Raw genomic sequence first — 17,108 nt, 5'->3', positions numbered from 1 at the left:
TTCCTCCCAAAGACTGCATGCTGCTTTTTTCAAATTGGAAGGTGATGTTGCTGCCACACACGGCACACCTGATTCCGCCACCTCTCAGAGGTGAAGCAGAGGAGGTCCTGAATGCTGTTTTTGCTGGGAGGACATTTGTTAACACCAGGAGCTGTGAGCATGTTTCTTCATGTACAGTTGGAGCTGTTAGGAACACCATCCAGCAAAGAAAAAAAAACAATATGACGGGATCTGATGCAAAACCCAGTGAGTCCAAAAGCACAGATTTCGATTTGAGGTCAACGTGCACTTGACAGCTTAATTACCCATCAGTGTGCAAAATATTAAAGAATTTGGACACATCATTTTCATTTTATTGATAGTCATCTGTTCATTTTCTTATGCTTTTTGCTTTAAATTACAATTTTAAATGTCATTTTTCTCCATTTACAGAATAAAAAGGACTGACTGTGTTTATGATTAACTTGACATGCAGCATCAACACCAAAAATAAGCATCCATATATTCAAGAACCTTTAAATTGGAGGAAATTACAGTGTTATATGAGATATACATTTATTGCAGCTTGGTGATGAAAGAAGAGAAATATTTTTTTGTACATGATCAGCACAACGTTCGTGAGTGTTGAGGACCCCAGTAGTTGGAGAAGGCCAAGGGGACATCCTCATTTCACCTGTCTGCAACAGATAGATGGTTATTTTAGAGATGTGGGAATAGACCGGTTGTCTGCTTTGGTGGTTGCCATCCAGGACCCAAGAAAATGTTGGTGACATTGTCAACCGAACATGTGGAGATGGAGGCAACATAGTATGTTCCATATCAGCAAGTCATCGTGAGGGAGCACAACAATCACCCTGGCATGGCATGAATAAATGACCATGTCGGAGTTGGCAGAATTCAGGTTGAAGTACCTGTTTGTGCTTTCTCAGAGAAAAGGAGAAATCTGACAAGACAGAGTGCAATGTTTTTGATCTACTGATGAGTGACAGTCAGAAATACGACAGACGACCACATGAAATGTGAGTGGTGAACATGATTTTGTTTACTCATTCAGGATGTTCTGCTTGGCTCAGCTGTGCACGCACGCTGGCCATGTCTTGTTTGGCTACATAGGAGCAGCTCCATCCAATGGATCTAAGTTTTCTGTGTGGACCGGCTGTGCACGCACACTGAACACATTCTGTTCAAAAAATCATGGCATGTTCAGAAGAAATGCTCCACTCAAAGACTTAAAAAAAAGCTTTGAGTGTGTACTGATACAGTCTGTGATTTGGACCTGAATGAACTCTGATCAGTGAGGATGAATGCATTTATCCAAAAATGGGTTTTAAATTATTCTTGCCACCTTCTCACCCGACCATGTGGCCATCCTCATCCTCTCTCTCTCTCTCTCTCTCTCTCTCTCTCTCTCTCTCTCTCTCTCTCTCTCTCTCTCTCTCTCTCCCTCTCTCTCTCTGTCTCTCTCTCCCCCTCCCTGTCCCTCTCCCTCTCTCTCTCTCTCCCTCTTTTTTAAAGAGTTTGAAGTTATATATTCAGATGAGGTCTTGCCCCAAGTGAAGGAGTTCAAGTACCAAGTGCTCAGGCATCTTTTCTGGATGCCCCTTGGACGCCTCGCTGGAGAGGTGTTCTGGGCACGTCCCATTGGGAGGAGGCCCCGGGGAAGACCCAGGACACGCTGGAGGGACTACATCTCTCGGCTGGCTTGGGAACGCCTTGGGGTTCCCCCGGAGGAGCTGAGGGAGGTGTGTGTGGATCGGGAGGTCTGGGCGGCTTTGCTTGAGCTGCTGCCCCCGCGACCCGACTCCAGATAAAGTGGAAGAAAATGGATGGATGGATGGATGGATGGATGGGATGGAATGTTGCATATTATCGTCGGTATATGCGGGAATTCAGGATGGTTACCGCTTTGGGAAAGAAACTGTTTTTGAGTCTGTTTGTTCTGGTCTTAATACACCTGTAGCGCCTCCCTGAGGGCATCAGGTCAAACAGTTGAAAGCCAGGGTGGGAGCTGTCTTTAGTGATGTTTAGGGCTCTGCTAAGGCAGCGGGAGCTGTAAATGTCCATCAGGGAGGGGAGAGGGCAGCCAATGATCTTTAGGGCTGTCTTTATGGCTCTCTGGAGCCTCTCCCTGTCTGCAGCAGTACAGCTGCCGTACCATACTGTGATGCAGTATGTCAGCAGGCTCTGAATGGTTGCTCGATAGAAGGTCAGCAGCAGGTTGGAGTCTAACTTCTGCTTCCTGAGGACTCTCAGGAAGTGTAGCTGCTGCTGAGCCTTCTTGGTGACTACTGTGATGTTCACAGACCAAGAGATATCATCGGAGATGAGGACACGGAGAAACTTGAAGGTGTGAACCCTCTCCACACACTCGCCATTGATGAAAAGGGGGGCTGGGTCGATGCTGTGCTTCCTCTAGTCAGTGATGATTTCCTTGGTTTTCTTGGTGTTCAGTGAGAGGTTATTCTCTGAACACCAGGCTGCCAGCTTCAGGACCTCCTCTCTATAAGCTGCCTCATCACCCTTAGAGATGAGTCCGACCACATTGGTGTCATCAGCAAACTTGACGACCAGGTTGTTTTGGTCAAGTTTGCTGATGACAAGTTTGCTGTCTTAGTTGACAAGACAAATATTCAGGAAATTTTTGTGTTTTGTTTCTATCTGCACCCGCGCAAATGACTTATCAGTCCAATGCGTGAGTGATAATCTCTGCTGCATTTGTTGCACGTGCACTGTGATGCCTGCTGAGGCTGCCGCTGGCGCTCCTTCCTCCAACCTTGCTGCTCAGCAAGGCCTTGGTTCCTCTCCTGCTCAGTCCTCTGTGCACCTGTTCTGACAGTAAGGCGCCGGGCTACACAGTCCTCTGCACACTGCTCCCACGTGTTCACATTGATGCTACACATTTTCATGTCCTTCTTGCAGACATCCTTGAAGCACAGGCGTGGTCGAGCAGACAAACGAGTGCCCTCACAGTTATTTGAGCACAAATTATATGTGCACTTGTCTTTCTATATGTTGCCTCCATCACTGTGTGAATGGAGTAGATAGATGGCTGCACTTGACCATATGCAGCAGTATCGTCAATGAAACATTTTACGTGGAGATCATTGTGAAAAATGCACAGGAAGATTTCACTTCAACAAAGCACCTGTCAGTGGAACTGCAGTGCAGAAAAAGAATTGCCTCTTATTTTTGTTAAAGCCATCACTTGTTTGTTTTTTTCTGTTCCTTGTTCAGACACATTTACTCTCAAACCCACAACAAGAACATGTACGGGACATTTATTTATTTATTGCCCACGATAAACTCTTCACATACACTTTGTCCTCCTCCAGTCAGAGTTTTCCACACGTTTATGGCCCTGTGGCAGCCAGAGACATTTCAGAAATTGTTCCTTATCAGTCGGCCCCCAAAAACAGCTGTCAGCCGTGTGCAGCAGCATCCAAAAACAAACAAACAAACAAAAAGCAGCCTTTTCTGCCTCGTGATGAGATCTGATGCTCCAAGAAGCCTTTCCAGGGCGTCACTGTGGTTTTACCATCAGTCTGTTGCAGGATGTTCACTGACATGAATGCATGAAAAACCAGGTGTGCAGCTTCAGTGTTGATGTGTCTGATAGGTTCTGCTGTGTACCACATGAAGTGGATGCAGTAACTGTGTTTCTGAAGTCTGTGCACGTGCTAGTCTGCAGAGCCTCATTTAAATGCTGTGGATGTGAAGCAGACTCACACATTCCTGCTGCACAGAGAATCCAAATATCTTAATCTGTTAGAGACAGAATCAGCTGTCAGCATCTGTGTGCTTCCTCGTCCGCACAAAGAAAACATGATGTGAAATTCAGCGGCAGTGGTGGTGCAGCACCACACTGTGGCTAAAAGCAGCAATGCCATGCACACTTGGAAATTGTGGAAAAAATTAACCAGATTATGGGGAAAAAGTGGGATAATTGAAAAATAGAATCACAGTGTAAAAAATGAAAATGATAATCAACATCAAAACATATTAATATCTCAGAGAAATCAGGAATGACACTTGACAGTAGGACAAAATGCAAAGTTAATATAAAATTGTACTTTGTGATGTCATGCTTCATGATTTCCAGATTAAACTTAGTCTCCAAGGCATAAAAGCATTTATTTGAAACTGAAAACAGCAGCAGATGGGCACTGCATGTCCCAAAAAGTCCCGAGGCGGATAGAAGCTGGAGTCCATAGGTAATTGGACAAATTCAACATAATGAATATTTTTCAAGCAAACTCTCAATTTTACAGCCAGTTTTCTTCATACAGTGGTCCCTCGTTTATCGCGGGAGTTATGTTCTAAAAATAACCAGAGATAAGCGAAACCCGCAAAGTAGTCAGTGCGATTTTTGCAATTATTATACATGTTTTAAGGCTGTAAAACCCCTCACTACACACTTTATACACTTTTCTCAAACAGGCATTAACATTTTCTCACTTTTCTCTCCTGTGTAAACACTGTTTTTTCTTCTGGGTGAGAAGATTATAAACAGACACACGCAGAACTCTCCCTTCGCTCACTGCCTCCGGAGGTATGGATGCGGGACCCGCAAAGAATCCAAGTCCTCTGTCGGTGGCCACGGTGCTCTGGGGCTGCGGTCATCAAAACAGCGAGCGTAGTCTCTGGACTTGTTGCCAGATTTGGCGCAGCTCCGCACAGCAGACAGGAGGGCGGTGTGAGTGGCCTGCTGCAGAATACAATGCGCTGTTTAAAAAAAAAAAAAAAGCATGCAAAATTGCACTAACAAAAATCTGCGAAACTGCGAGGCCGCGAAACTGCGAGGCCGCGAAAGGTGAACTGCATTATAGCAAGAGACCACTGTATAACACTTAAATAGATCTTTGCCATTTAATTATTGAATTGTGTGTGACATGGCATTGATTATTTGCCCCATTGTACAGAAAAAATAGTCCGCTGTGTGATTTACTGTATATGTAGTTTTTGTTCTGTTTTGTTCCATTTACTGTTAATGTAGGTTCCGCATGTTTCGCTCCATTCAAAGAGTAACGCTGGATCAGTTTAGTTGTCATATTATACAAATGAATGTTTTTGAGTACAGTGGTCTCATGCAAATATTCTGACCATTGCACTCATAAACATTCATTATTTGTGTATAAATCAGTCAGAACATTTCCAAGGCACAGGAGATATCTTGGTCTTCATTAAATCTGTCATTAAGAAATACAAATTGTATGATACTGAATGGAAAATTTGTCTGGAGTAGGCAGTTCTGAAATACTGAGTGTGCAGGAAGGAGACAAGCGAGGGAAGCCACCAGGATCTAATTCGACCAAACAGCACTGGGTTGATTTGGAGCCTCAGGCTGTGTGTTCAGTTGGCACAGCTTTATTGTCACTTGCAGTGCTGTCATGTTATGTAAATGAACTGGCAGCACACAGGTTTCGTGTGTGTGCCGGACCTGGACTGTGACCAGCTCCAGATTTCACAAGATGATGTTTAAAGTTTAAGTGAGACTTATCACACGCTGTGTGTTATCGGCAGGCTTTTGGTGAACTGCAGTGTACTGTACCCGATAAGCCTGGAAAGAGGAATCTGTGTGCAGGCCACAGTGACACAGAGATTTGTGTTGTGTGCCTCAGCGAGAACACTCGGTGAGAAACTCTCCTCATCACCGAACGCATGCTGTGTGATTTATTGTGCCTGTTAAAATGCAAATGAGGGAAACAAGCGCAGACTGCAGGGCTGATTTCACCTCTGACTATACAGAGCTGTGACACGGCCCCACAAGTTTGATCAGAGAAAATGAAGGGTTACATGTTAGAGTGCAGCCATGGAATTCTGGGAAATAATGAGATTATTTGGCCATAGGCTGTGCTGTCATTTGAAAATGTACCTATATGTCATGTACATGCAGCATTAAGAGGCAGTGCAGCTTCCTATTGTTCTAACTGGAGGACAAACAGTTCATCACAGAAGGTCACAAATCTGCAAATGACTAAAGCTTGTTTGTTTTTGGAAGCACTCTTTTGAGTTCAGGCCTGAATATTGCCTAGGCTGTCCATTTGTAGGAACTGTCCTTTTCTGGAGGCTGTCCCTTTGCAGTTGTTGTGAAAGTGTAGTGACACGGACCCACAACAGGGGGCGCAAATGAACGGTCAATAGATGAGCCAAAAAGTAACAATTTAATGTTGTGAAGGTGCACAACGAATACACAGAAAGTCTCAGAATCTGATAACAGTCAATTCACAAAGGTGACGTGTGGGCAGGCTCGAGGATAGAAGACGTCTGTCCTGAGAAGAGCCGGAACCACACGATTTCCGCCGCCACAGAACCTGGTGAATACTGGAGCCGCCAAGTCCCGAATTCCCAGGTGATCACCGTCCCCGACTGTCGGATCTGGTACTGCTGGCAAAGAACAAAGACAGTCAAGTGTGGGTGTGTGTACACCCCGTAACAACAACGGTGGGAATGCCACCTCCACCTCTAACACACACTCGTGCAGCGTCTGTTTAACCACTTATCTGACGAGACGAGGGACGAAACAGTCGTGACCCACGCCGGTCCTCTGGTAAGACAGCTGCAACACAATCAATCAATATAGGCAGAGAAAGTTACCTTCATAGAAGTACGATATCTCGGCGATGAGGTGGAGATGACGTCTGGGTTTTATGGAGTGAGATGATGAAGAATGAGTGACAGCTGTCAGGAATTAATGAGTGACAGCTGTCACTCCCGGCTGTGTCCGTGGCGGCAGCGCCCTCTCGTGCCTGAAGCCCGCACTTCAGGCAGGGCACCCTCTGGTGGTGGGCCAGCAGTACCTCCTCTTCTGGCGGCCCACACAACAGCAGTGCTGTCTATTTCTGAGGCTGTTTTCTAGAGGTTGTCCTTCACCAGTGCTGTCCCTTTCCACAAGCTGTGGTTTTCTAATGCTGTCCCTTTCCAGAGGCTATGGCTTACTGTGACTCTTCTTTTCTAAGTCTGTGCCTTTCCAAGTTTGTCTCCTTCTAAGGTTTTTACCAGGTTTGTCTTTTTCTAAGGCCATGCATTTCCAAGGCTGTCCCTTTCCCAGGATGTCCCTTTCCAGAGGCCTTCTGAAGCTGACCTTCCTTTGCCCTCATTTGTGTTGGTCACATTTAACCTTTGTTCACCACAGCAGGTCACACCTGTACAGTATGATGCATTGAAGCAGAGATTGATTGTCAAAGCATCAAAATGTTAAATTAAAAAAAAAAGAGGATGTTAAATACATCACATAAGCATCACCAGTGATGATGATAAATAATAGAAGCCAATTTAGATGCAAATGTTTTTACGTTGTGCAGGATGGAACAGCGGGCAGCACGGTGGCTTAGTGGTTAGCACTGTTGCCTCACAACGAGAAGGCCATGGGTTCAATTCCCGCCGGTGGCCTTTCTGTGTGGAGTTTGCATGTTCTCCCTGTGTTTGTGTGGGTTTCCTCCGGGTGCTCCGGTTTCCTCCCACATCCAAAGACATGCGGGTTAGGTGGATTGGAATCTTTAAGTTGTCCGTAAGTATGCGAATGGGTGTGAATGCGTTTGTTTGTCTGTTTGTGGCCCTGTGACAGACTGGTGTCCTGTCCTGGGTGTACCCCGCCTCGCGCTCTATGACTGCTGGGATAGGCTCCAGCCCCCCGCAAGCCTTGATTGGACTAAGCGGTTGAAGATGAGTGTGAGTGTGTGTGAGGATGGCACAGTGGTTGGCACATTTATCTTACAGCAAAAACATGGTGGATTCAATCCGGTGTGGAGTTTGTATGTCCTGTCTGTAAAAAAAAACAAAAAAAACATGCAGTTTTGGTTCTTGTTCTTTCCTCAACCATTTCCTTTTTGGTCCAGTGAGACATCGGCATCAATTTGACCAGTTAATGCTTAACCTAAGCTCATGTGTCATACACTACATCACACTGACAAAGTGAGGAACCTTGGGGTAACTTTTGTTCCTACATTGTCCTTTGTCCTCCACATTAGAGATCTTATGAGGACTGCTTTCTTCCACCTGCAAAATATAGCGAAGATTCGTCCCATCCTGTCTATGGCTGATGCTGAGACCCTGATTCATGCGTTTGTCTCTTCTAGATTAGATTGCTGCAATGTTCTATTTTCTGGTTTACCGCAGTCTAGCGTTAGGGCTCTCTAATTGGTTCAAAATGCTACTGCCAGACTCTTTACAGGAAGTAGAATTTTTAACCACATTACACCCATTTTGGCATCTCTTCACTGGCTTCCCATCCCTGTGAGATCAGATTTTAAGGTTCTGCCACTAACCTGTAAAATTGTTCATGGACTGGCACCTCCCTACTTAACTGACTTAATTAAACCCTACTTAGCGGCCCGGGCTCTACGTTCTCAGGGTGCAGGACTACTTTGTGCCCCTAGGGTGAATAAAAAGTCTGTGGGTCACAGAGCTTTCTCTTATCGTGCCCCTGTTCTGTGGAATGACCTCCCTGCATCAATAAAACAGTCAGATTCTGTAGAGACTTTCAATTCCAGACTTAAGACACACTTATTTTCCCTTTCATATGGCTAGCATATTGGCATAGTATGTTACTATGGTTTTTTTACCCTTGTAAATTAATTTATTAGTAAACAGAGCGGGCCACGGCCTCAACTTTATCTAAAATCTGTGTCTTTTTGTAAAGCTTAAGGCTAGTGGCCAGCGATCACCTTAGTATTTCTTCTGTTTTTCTTGTTGCTTAATGCTGACAAATTATACTCTTTGTTGTTTTTCTGATGCCTGATTTTGTTTTTTTATTTCCGTTTGAGGTGGGGCTCCACCTGATGAGGGTAAGAGATGAGAGATGGGGGCAGTGTCTTCTTCTGCAAGCCTCCCGTCCTGCATGGACACGAAAAATTTCCTGTATATTTGTTTTGTCAATTGAGTTTGTAGCATGTCCCAAGCAGAGGGTCACCCCTTTGAGTCTGGTCTGCATGAGGTTTCTTCCTCAAATCATCAGAGGGAGTTTTTCCTTACCACTGTTACCTGTGTGCTTGCTCTAGGGGTTGGTAAGGTTAGACTTTACTTATGTGAAGTACCTTGAGGCAACTTTGTTATGATTTGGTGCTATGTAAATGAAAATAAATTAAGGTCTGTAGACCTGGAGTTGGTCTTTTGTTAATGTGTTGTTACTGCTGCTATTCCAAGTCATTAGACTGATCCAACTGAAATTTGGATGCTTTTGAAACTGGAGGGCAAATTTTGCTACATATAACATCCAACGGTTCTCTTCTGATTTCTCCTCATGCTTCAGTGTAAAGTGTCAGTCACACTTTGACAGCTTGAGGAAACAAATGAGTAACGTATATGAAGTTTTGATACGTGTTTGTGTCCGTTTCTGTTCTGTGCAACTCCTTTTCTCATTTGTTAAATGTGTTCCTTCTCAGCTAATGTACAGCGAGTCTTTTCTGAAGTTTTGTGCATGCTCAAAACTTTGAGCTGATGTCATAGTTTCCCCAGTGGCTACACATTTTTTTACATTTTACCATTTTGTCCTCTATTTGTTAGTTATTTCTACAATACTTATATGTTCATATTCTGTGGTTCAGACTGGGCCTCTGATTGTTCAAAGTTCCAGTGTGGGATGTGAATTCAGCATGCAGGGAGAGAGGACAGTTTCTGATGCAGCAATATGCAACGTGGCTGTACATTTAGCCAAGGTCAGACTTAACTGTGTGCTTTTTTATCTAAATGTCAGAGCACACCCAGTGGATTTTCCCGGTGACAAGGCGTCGCAGAGAAGGGAGGTTGTTTGCTTTCCTTGCTGTTGCAGCTGTGCTGAATGTTGGCAGGAAATATAACATTATGTTCCGATTTCAGCAAATCCCATTGAAATCCGGTTCCACCCAGAGTGCATATATAGCTTGAAACCGGGAAAACTCATTCTACTGAATGCGGCTCTTTGTGTTATGAGTGAAAATATGATGTCATCCACCCATCAGAATGACATAGTATGCCACCAGACAGATTATTTCAATCATTACTAATCAGTTTACTCAGTGTGTCATATTGCGACAACACATTAAACATCCTGACTGCATGGCTGGTATCTGTGTACTTACTATATTTTCTATGTAACAACTTTTGATAGTTCAAAAAGACCCTGAAAAATTACCTGGAAAATCAGGTGATTGGTCGATACTGACAAGGATGCTAATAATTCTTAAGTTCAACACTTTGGTTATCTATCTCCAAAGTAACCGTTGACCTGTGGCAGCTCGATGGTACTTTGGTTATTTAACCCCCTGGGGACCATGAGCATGTATTTTTCATCATGATTCTATTAATAGTAGATCAATGATGGAATGTCACAGAGACTTATTTCGAGCACCTCCTGTACCTAAAAATCCTGAACTGTAAAATGGATCTCTCCTCCAGTCAATCTTTGCCTCACGTCTAACCTTAAAAGCTGGAGACTATCTCATGATGTGTCTACTCTCTGTCTGTTGTAAGAGCCTACACTTTTACTATTAGTGGCACATCCACAGTCAAAAGCACAAGTAAAGGCTCATAAACTGTTGACCTGAAAACACTTTTGGATTTTTACTTTGTTTTGCAGACAAAGAAAATCATGGAGAAATACGTGGACGGATTTTTTTTTTTTTTCGTCAGAAACAATACAGTAATTGCTTTTCAAGGTGGAAATTGATTCTTTTTTTACTTCAATTCAGCACAAATGGATTTTTTTAATCAATACAGTAGTAAGAGATGTTTGTGCATTCAAAAACCTTTACTGAGCATAAATGAAAGGCTGATTTTCATGGCTGCATGTCAACATCATCTTGACTGACGTGCAGGTTTTTGTGTGTCTGCCCGCCTCCCCAGATCCCTGTCGCCTGCAGTGTAAATTCTTATTATCGGGGCACAGTGCGGCTCTGGTCTCCCAGCAACAATGGCCCTCATTCAAAGCACTACATATATGTCTGGATCCTCAGGATGGACACCCGGTGTAGAACTTATAGCTCTATACAGGAACCACTGTGGTGATGCTGAGCAAAACAAACAAACAAAAAAAAGTCACAGACAAAAGAAAAGCACAGATCTCTTGCAGGGAGATGACATAATATTTACCTGTGTCCCTGGGTCTCCATGTACTGATAATAAATCTGTATTTTGTCATATGTGGCGTAAACATAGAGCTCCTGCATTCTCTTTATTTTGTTGCAGTTGACCACAGCACAGACTAAGTCATCTTTAGAGTCGATAGGGTTGAAATGCCTCTGTGCCCTTTATTGACCCGTAATTATTTTCTTTGCATCGTCCTAAAGACACTGACACGCAGCAGTTAAAAATGACCTGAACAGTGAATTCTGTTTTCAGGTGTTTTTGTTTCTCACAACATTGGCACAAGGATGGAAACTGGGACTATTAGTGAGTGGATTTATGAAAATGTAATCAAATTCCAAAATGAATATGAGCTAAATAAATAAATACAAGCCATGTTTGAAATGCAAATCCTCAAAGCGTCAGCTCCTTTGTGCCCCAAATCTTGTTTATTCCTTGCTGTTGCCGTGTGGTGCATGCTTATTTGTTTGAGAGGAATCTGTGGGAGTAAATCTGTATTTTCTCTTTTCCCTCAAAGTACAAATGCAAATGTGTGTTCACATTTTGCAGTGCTAAAGAGCAGCTAAGAGAACACTTTTAAGGCGTATGTATGAAGCCAGTTTTCTGCTAATATTCTTGATTTATGTAGTTTTTCAAAAAATTATTTATCAAATTGTTAAAATGTACCAAATGCACAGCATCTGCATCACTGATTGAAAATTACATGAGCCGGTGCCCTTCTCATCACAGCCGTGATTGGCCTGTTCTAATTTAGGTTGTGTTGTGATTGGCCCAGCTGGTCATGGTCAGGTAGGTACGTGAACAGATAAAACCCAGATAGTGGATTAAGATGTAATCTTTTTTTTTTGCCCACAGTAATCCAGTCTGTCAGGTACTTGTGTGTGTTTGACAACGTTGGTGGTGTTAACGCTAGTGCTAACTTACGAGCACCATGTTGAATAAGACCAGTGGAAAGTCCACACCCTTCAGTGTGACAGAACCATCATGATATTGTGATAGTGTTTGGTTTGCCTGTGCAAATAGAAATAATAGATATTGGGAGCTATCAATTTTTAGATGATCCTGCCTTAAATGTTACCTGCCAGATCGTCAATTTCTTGATTTCAACGATGAAGCCGGGAAGTGATTGCTATAACCTGGCAGTTGTATGATTGTGTTGGGCCTCACTGACTGATTTTGATGGCTCCTGTGTGTTGGTATTTATTATGTTGTAAAATCCCAGAGCACCCTGTTTGCTTGTTTTGTTTTTTGTTTGTTTGTTTTTTTGTTTGTTTTTCTGGTGGTACTGGTACAATGTACCTGGAACTATCCACAAACAAGGATTTAACTGTTTAATCCTTAAGAAATGTTTTTAAATTAATCTCTCCTTCTCTTGTTCCCATCTTCCTCCTCTGTGTTGACTCCTTTCCTCCATCCTGCTGTTGCCTTCTCCCTGTCCTTGTCCCTCAGGCGCCACAGAGGGAATCTCAGGTCTGAGCACTGGTGCCATCGTAGGAATTCTGATTGTCGTATTTTTCCTTCTGCTGGTTGGTGTGGACGTTGCCTGCTACTTCCTTAACAAGTGTGGACTCCTCATGTGCATTGCTGTCAACTTGTGTGGGAAGGCCAGCTCAGGCGCGAAGAGCAAAGATATGGAGGAGGGCAAGGCTGCTTTCACGTAAGTGGACGGGATTTATCCTGCTGCTTGAAGAAGTGGCATGACATTTATAGACAGATTGTTGTTTTTAAGAAGATTCAGAACTAGAGAGCAAAGTCCCAGTGGTCTTGTGTTCATCTGCCCTTAACCATCCTAGGTCCATGGATGCACTGGCTTAACCAAGTGTACTTTTTGTCATGTTTTTATTAATAGAAATATTAATTCTCAGAAATTCTCAGCTGTAATTTCCATCTCTTCTCAAGGCAATTTGACTGACAGCCAATTCTAGATGCTGGAGTAGGTCACATGGTATGTCTCCTCTCGCACCCTACGAGTTGCTCATAAAAATGTCGACCTGAAATGCTTTTTCTTTAATTAGGCTAAAAACGTGTGGAGGATCAGTGCAACATTTTATTTTTTCAAGGCAGTAATGGACATTTTATGTCATCAGTTTTCATCACTAATGGATTTTATTCATCCAAAAAGGAATTAATCATAAAGAAAAGACAACCAGCAGACAGTTTTGTGATATTATTTTATAAAATACGAGGTCTGTTAGAAAAGTATCCGACCTTTTTATTTTTTCAAAAACCTGATGGATTTGAATCACGTGTGCTTGCATGAGCCAACCTTGAATCTTCGTGCGCATGCGTGAGTTTTTCACACCTGTCGATTGCATCATTTGCTTGTAAGCAGCCTTTGTGTGAGGACGGGTGGAGTCTCTCGTCATTTTTTTCTTTGCAAGGAAATGGCGGAACGACTGGAGGAGTGCGACTGCATCAAATTTTGCCAGAAACTGGGCGACAGCCAGGTGGAAACCATTCGGATTATTCAGATGGCTTTCAGTGATGATCCTATGGGCATCACACAGATTAAGGAGCGGTACAACCGGTTTAAAAACGGCCGCACAACGGTGGAGAGCGAGGCACGCTCCGGGCGGCCATGAACATGCTGAATGGCCATCCACCATTCGGAATATTCAGACGGCTTTCGGTAGCTTTTCAATCGTGTGACTATCCGAGAAATTGTGGAAGAGCTGGGCATGTTACAGCATGTCCTGTGAGACTTCAACACGGTGGCGCTTTTGCTGCGCCATCAGCTTCGTGTCGAAGCCATCGGCATGAATTTCGCTGCAACTCTTTTCATGGCCAAATCTTCTGTCACAGTGGAATGTGCCAAAAAGTGCTGATGTCCACCTCTTCCACAATTTCTCGGATAGTCACACGACGGTCCCGCATCACCACAGAGTTCACTTTGGAAATGATCTGGTCATTTCAACATGTTGATGGCCAACCGGAGCGTGGCTTGCGCTCCACCGTTGTGCGGCCGTCTTTAAACTGGTTTTACCGCTCCCTAATCTGTGTGATGCCCATAGGATCGTCACCGAAAGCTGTCTGAATAATCCGAATGGTTTCTACCTGGCTGTCGCCCAGTTTCTGGCAAAATTTGATGCAGTCCTGCTGCTCCAGTTGTTCCACCATTTCCTTGCAAAGAAAAAACGACGAGAGACTACACCCATCCTCACACAAAGGCTGCTTACAAGCAAATGACGCAATCGACAGGCATGAAAAAACTCACGCATGCACACGAAGGTTCAAGGTTGGCTCATGCAAGCACACGTGATTCAAATCCATCAGGTTTTTGAAAAAAAATAAAAAGGTCGGATACTTTTCTAACAGACCTCGTATGCTGTTTCAGAACATTCCAGATCTTTACCATGTAGTTCCCAATGGGTGGCACGATTGTACTGTGCAACACATTTCATTTATTTTTTATTATACATTGTTTAAAAAACATTTTCATATTTTTCTGACCTAAATGCTATGGTAAACCTATTCCTAACACCAAAACAATTGATCCACATGAATAAAAATGTATATTCACTCAAGATTTGAAAAATTTTCATATATGTGTTTTAAAAATTAGACAAATACATGTCTCAAATTGGAAAAAAACTGAACATTTTGAAATGCAACTTATGCGGTTTATACTATATGCTCTTGTAATGAAGCATCTTCTGATGTGTAGCTAGGGCACATCATCAGTGATGTACCTGAGGTCATTGAGTGTTTCGGTTGATCAGGCCTCAACTTGTGCCCTAGCAGCACTCGACCACGGATCTGCCCTCTGTATCCAGAGCCACCTTGAGGCTTTCTCTGCTGCTTCTGTGTTGTTATGGATGGCCCTCCTTCTTCTCTCTCCTGTGATGCCAAGTGCCGTGTAGGCCCTGCACAGAGACTGTCCGGCAAAGCCTCTGCACCCTACCTTCACAGGCAAGCACCTAGCCTTCCAGCCTTGTCTGTGGCAGTCGCTGATGAGGCTGTCATACTTCTGCCTCCTCCATTTGTTCTTCCCACAGCACAGTGAGCTCCAGCATGGCAACATTCTTTGTTACCTCTGACACCAGAACGATGTCAGGTCTGAGGGTGGTCTTAGCAACATGCCGGGGCAACTTGAGGTGGCTGCCCAGGTCCACTGACAGCTGCCAGTCCTATGGAGTGTTGAGAAGCCCTGATGTTGCTCTCGATGTTGTTCTTGGCTTCTCCCCAGCTCTGATGAAGTTGATGGCTTTCTTTGTGAGTTTTGACCTCCAACAGCTGGCGATGCCACTACAGATGCTCTTTACAATGGTCTTGACCACCTGATCGTGACGCCGTTGGTATCTGCCTCCCCCCAGAGCTTTTGAGCAGCAACTCAGTATGTGCTCGAGGGTCCCCTTTCTCTGGCAATGATCTTCCTCTGCAACTTGCTCCCATCTCATCCAGGCGGCTTGCTGTCTCATTCCCACTGCTCTGCTGGATCTCTCCTCCTCCACCACTGCTCTCACCTCATTCTGGACCAGTTGCCTCCACTCCTGTCCCCGAGCCTTGTCAAACCGGGGGGGTGCGATGGTTCCTTATCCGGCCCTGCCTCTGGCTACTGTTCCCACTACAACTCTGTGCCATAGTCGAGACTCTGCCTGCTCCACTGCCCCTTCCGCTCTCCATTTCCTGCCAGTCTTGACTGGTACTCCTGCCCTGGATACTTTTGGGTCCATTGACTCGCGAATTGCAGCATCTCCCTTACACGCAAGACCTTGAACTCCTCCTCTATGGATTTCAAGGGTAGGGTCAGTTTGTAGGTGCTTCCATAGAGGGCATTGCTCAAGCTCCTCGGCAGCCCTAACCATCTTCTCAAGTAGCGACTGAGTCTCCTTTCCAGATCTGAGATGGTAGTTAACAGGAACTCGTAGAGGAGCAGAGGCCACAGTATTCTTGACAGAATCCCATGCTGATAAATCCACGCCTTGAATTTTCCTGGTAGGCCAGTCTTGTCCACACCCTTCAGCCATCCATCTAGCTCCTCGCAGGTGTTCTTGATGGAGGCTGTATCCTCAAGGCTGCTATCAAAGAACTTTCCCAAGCTCTTTATCAGCTTCTCAGAGATAGTAGGGATCAGTGTTCCTGCAGTAGAGAAGCGGAACTTATTTGCCACGCTTCCCTTTTTCAAGACCAAGGATCTTGATTTTGCTGGCTTGAATGACATCCTGGCCCATCCCATTAGCCTCTCCAGCCCCATCAAGATCCATTTGCCTCCAGGCACTGACTTGGTGGTCACTGTCAGGTCATCCATGAAGGCCTGACCTAATGGAGCTACAGAGTAAACAACACCTCTTGAAGGTGTGGGCATACTACCCGATAAAGTGTAGGGTCCCAAAAATCCTGAATTTTATTTCTTCCCCTGACTGAATGGTTTCTTGTGTAAACTAAATCTCCTTCCTCAAAATCTGCAGCCATAGACTGTCCTGTTCCCTCTACTCCCTCTGTGCTCTTTTACTCTCCAATGTCTTTTGTACAGTTTCATATGCCACATTTAGAGACTTCTGATGTTCCTCAACCCACTCGCCCACAGTCATGTCCGGCTCCATCTCTTCCACTCCCATTAAAATATGTACAGGTAACCTTGGCTCCCGCCCGAACATTAAAAAGTAAGGGGTCCTACCTGTTGACTGATGGACAGTGGTGTTAAAAGCATAAGTCACCTGTGATAGATGCCTGGGCCAACTACGCTTTTGTTCTGACGGGAGAGCCTGCAAACAGGTCATGCAAAGTGTGATAAAATCTTTCACATTTACCCCTCAGGATGATAAGGAGTAGTGCGGCTTTTATTGATGTTGTAGATTTTACAGAGTTGTTGACCCAAACCACTTTCAAAATTACAACCTTGGTCTGAATGGATATGACTTGGCCGAATTATTGAAACCAATGCTTTCCAATAACTTCCGCCACCGTGCTTGCCCGTTGATCTTTAGTAGCAACTGCTTGAGTATACTTGGAAAAAACATCTGTCATAACAAGAACATTTTCTTTCCCATCTGTAGAAGGCTCCAATACTGTGAAATCTATAGCCAAAATTTCATGAGGCCTGGATGCTT

The 17,108-nt window shown here is 44.2% G+C and overlaps 1 protein-coding gene across 1 annotated transcript in view; it reads left to right on the top strand.

Moving 5' to 3' along the window:
• The window catches only part of ncam1a (neural cell adhesion molecule 1a), a 947,827-nt gene that overhangs the window by 886,112 nt on the left and 44,607 nt on the right, over positions 1–17,108 (top strand). Inside the window, 1 exon segment of the mRNA XM_034177824.1 lies at positions 12,508–12,715. Coding sequence (XP_034033715.1) covers positions 12,508–12,715 — 208 coding nt within the window.

This window comes from Thalassophryne amazonica, chromosome 9, assembly GCF_902500255.1.
Source record: "Thalassophryne amazonica chromosome 9, fThaAma1.1, whole genome shotgun sequence".
In the NCBI taxonomy this organism is placed as follows: Eukaryota; Metazoa; Chordata; class Actinopteri; order Batrachoidiformes; family Batrachoididae; genus Thalassophryne; species Thalassophryne amazonica.
This window is presented reverse-complemented; position numbering and strand designations above follow the sequence as displayed.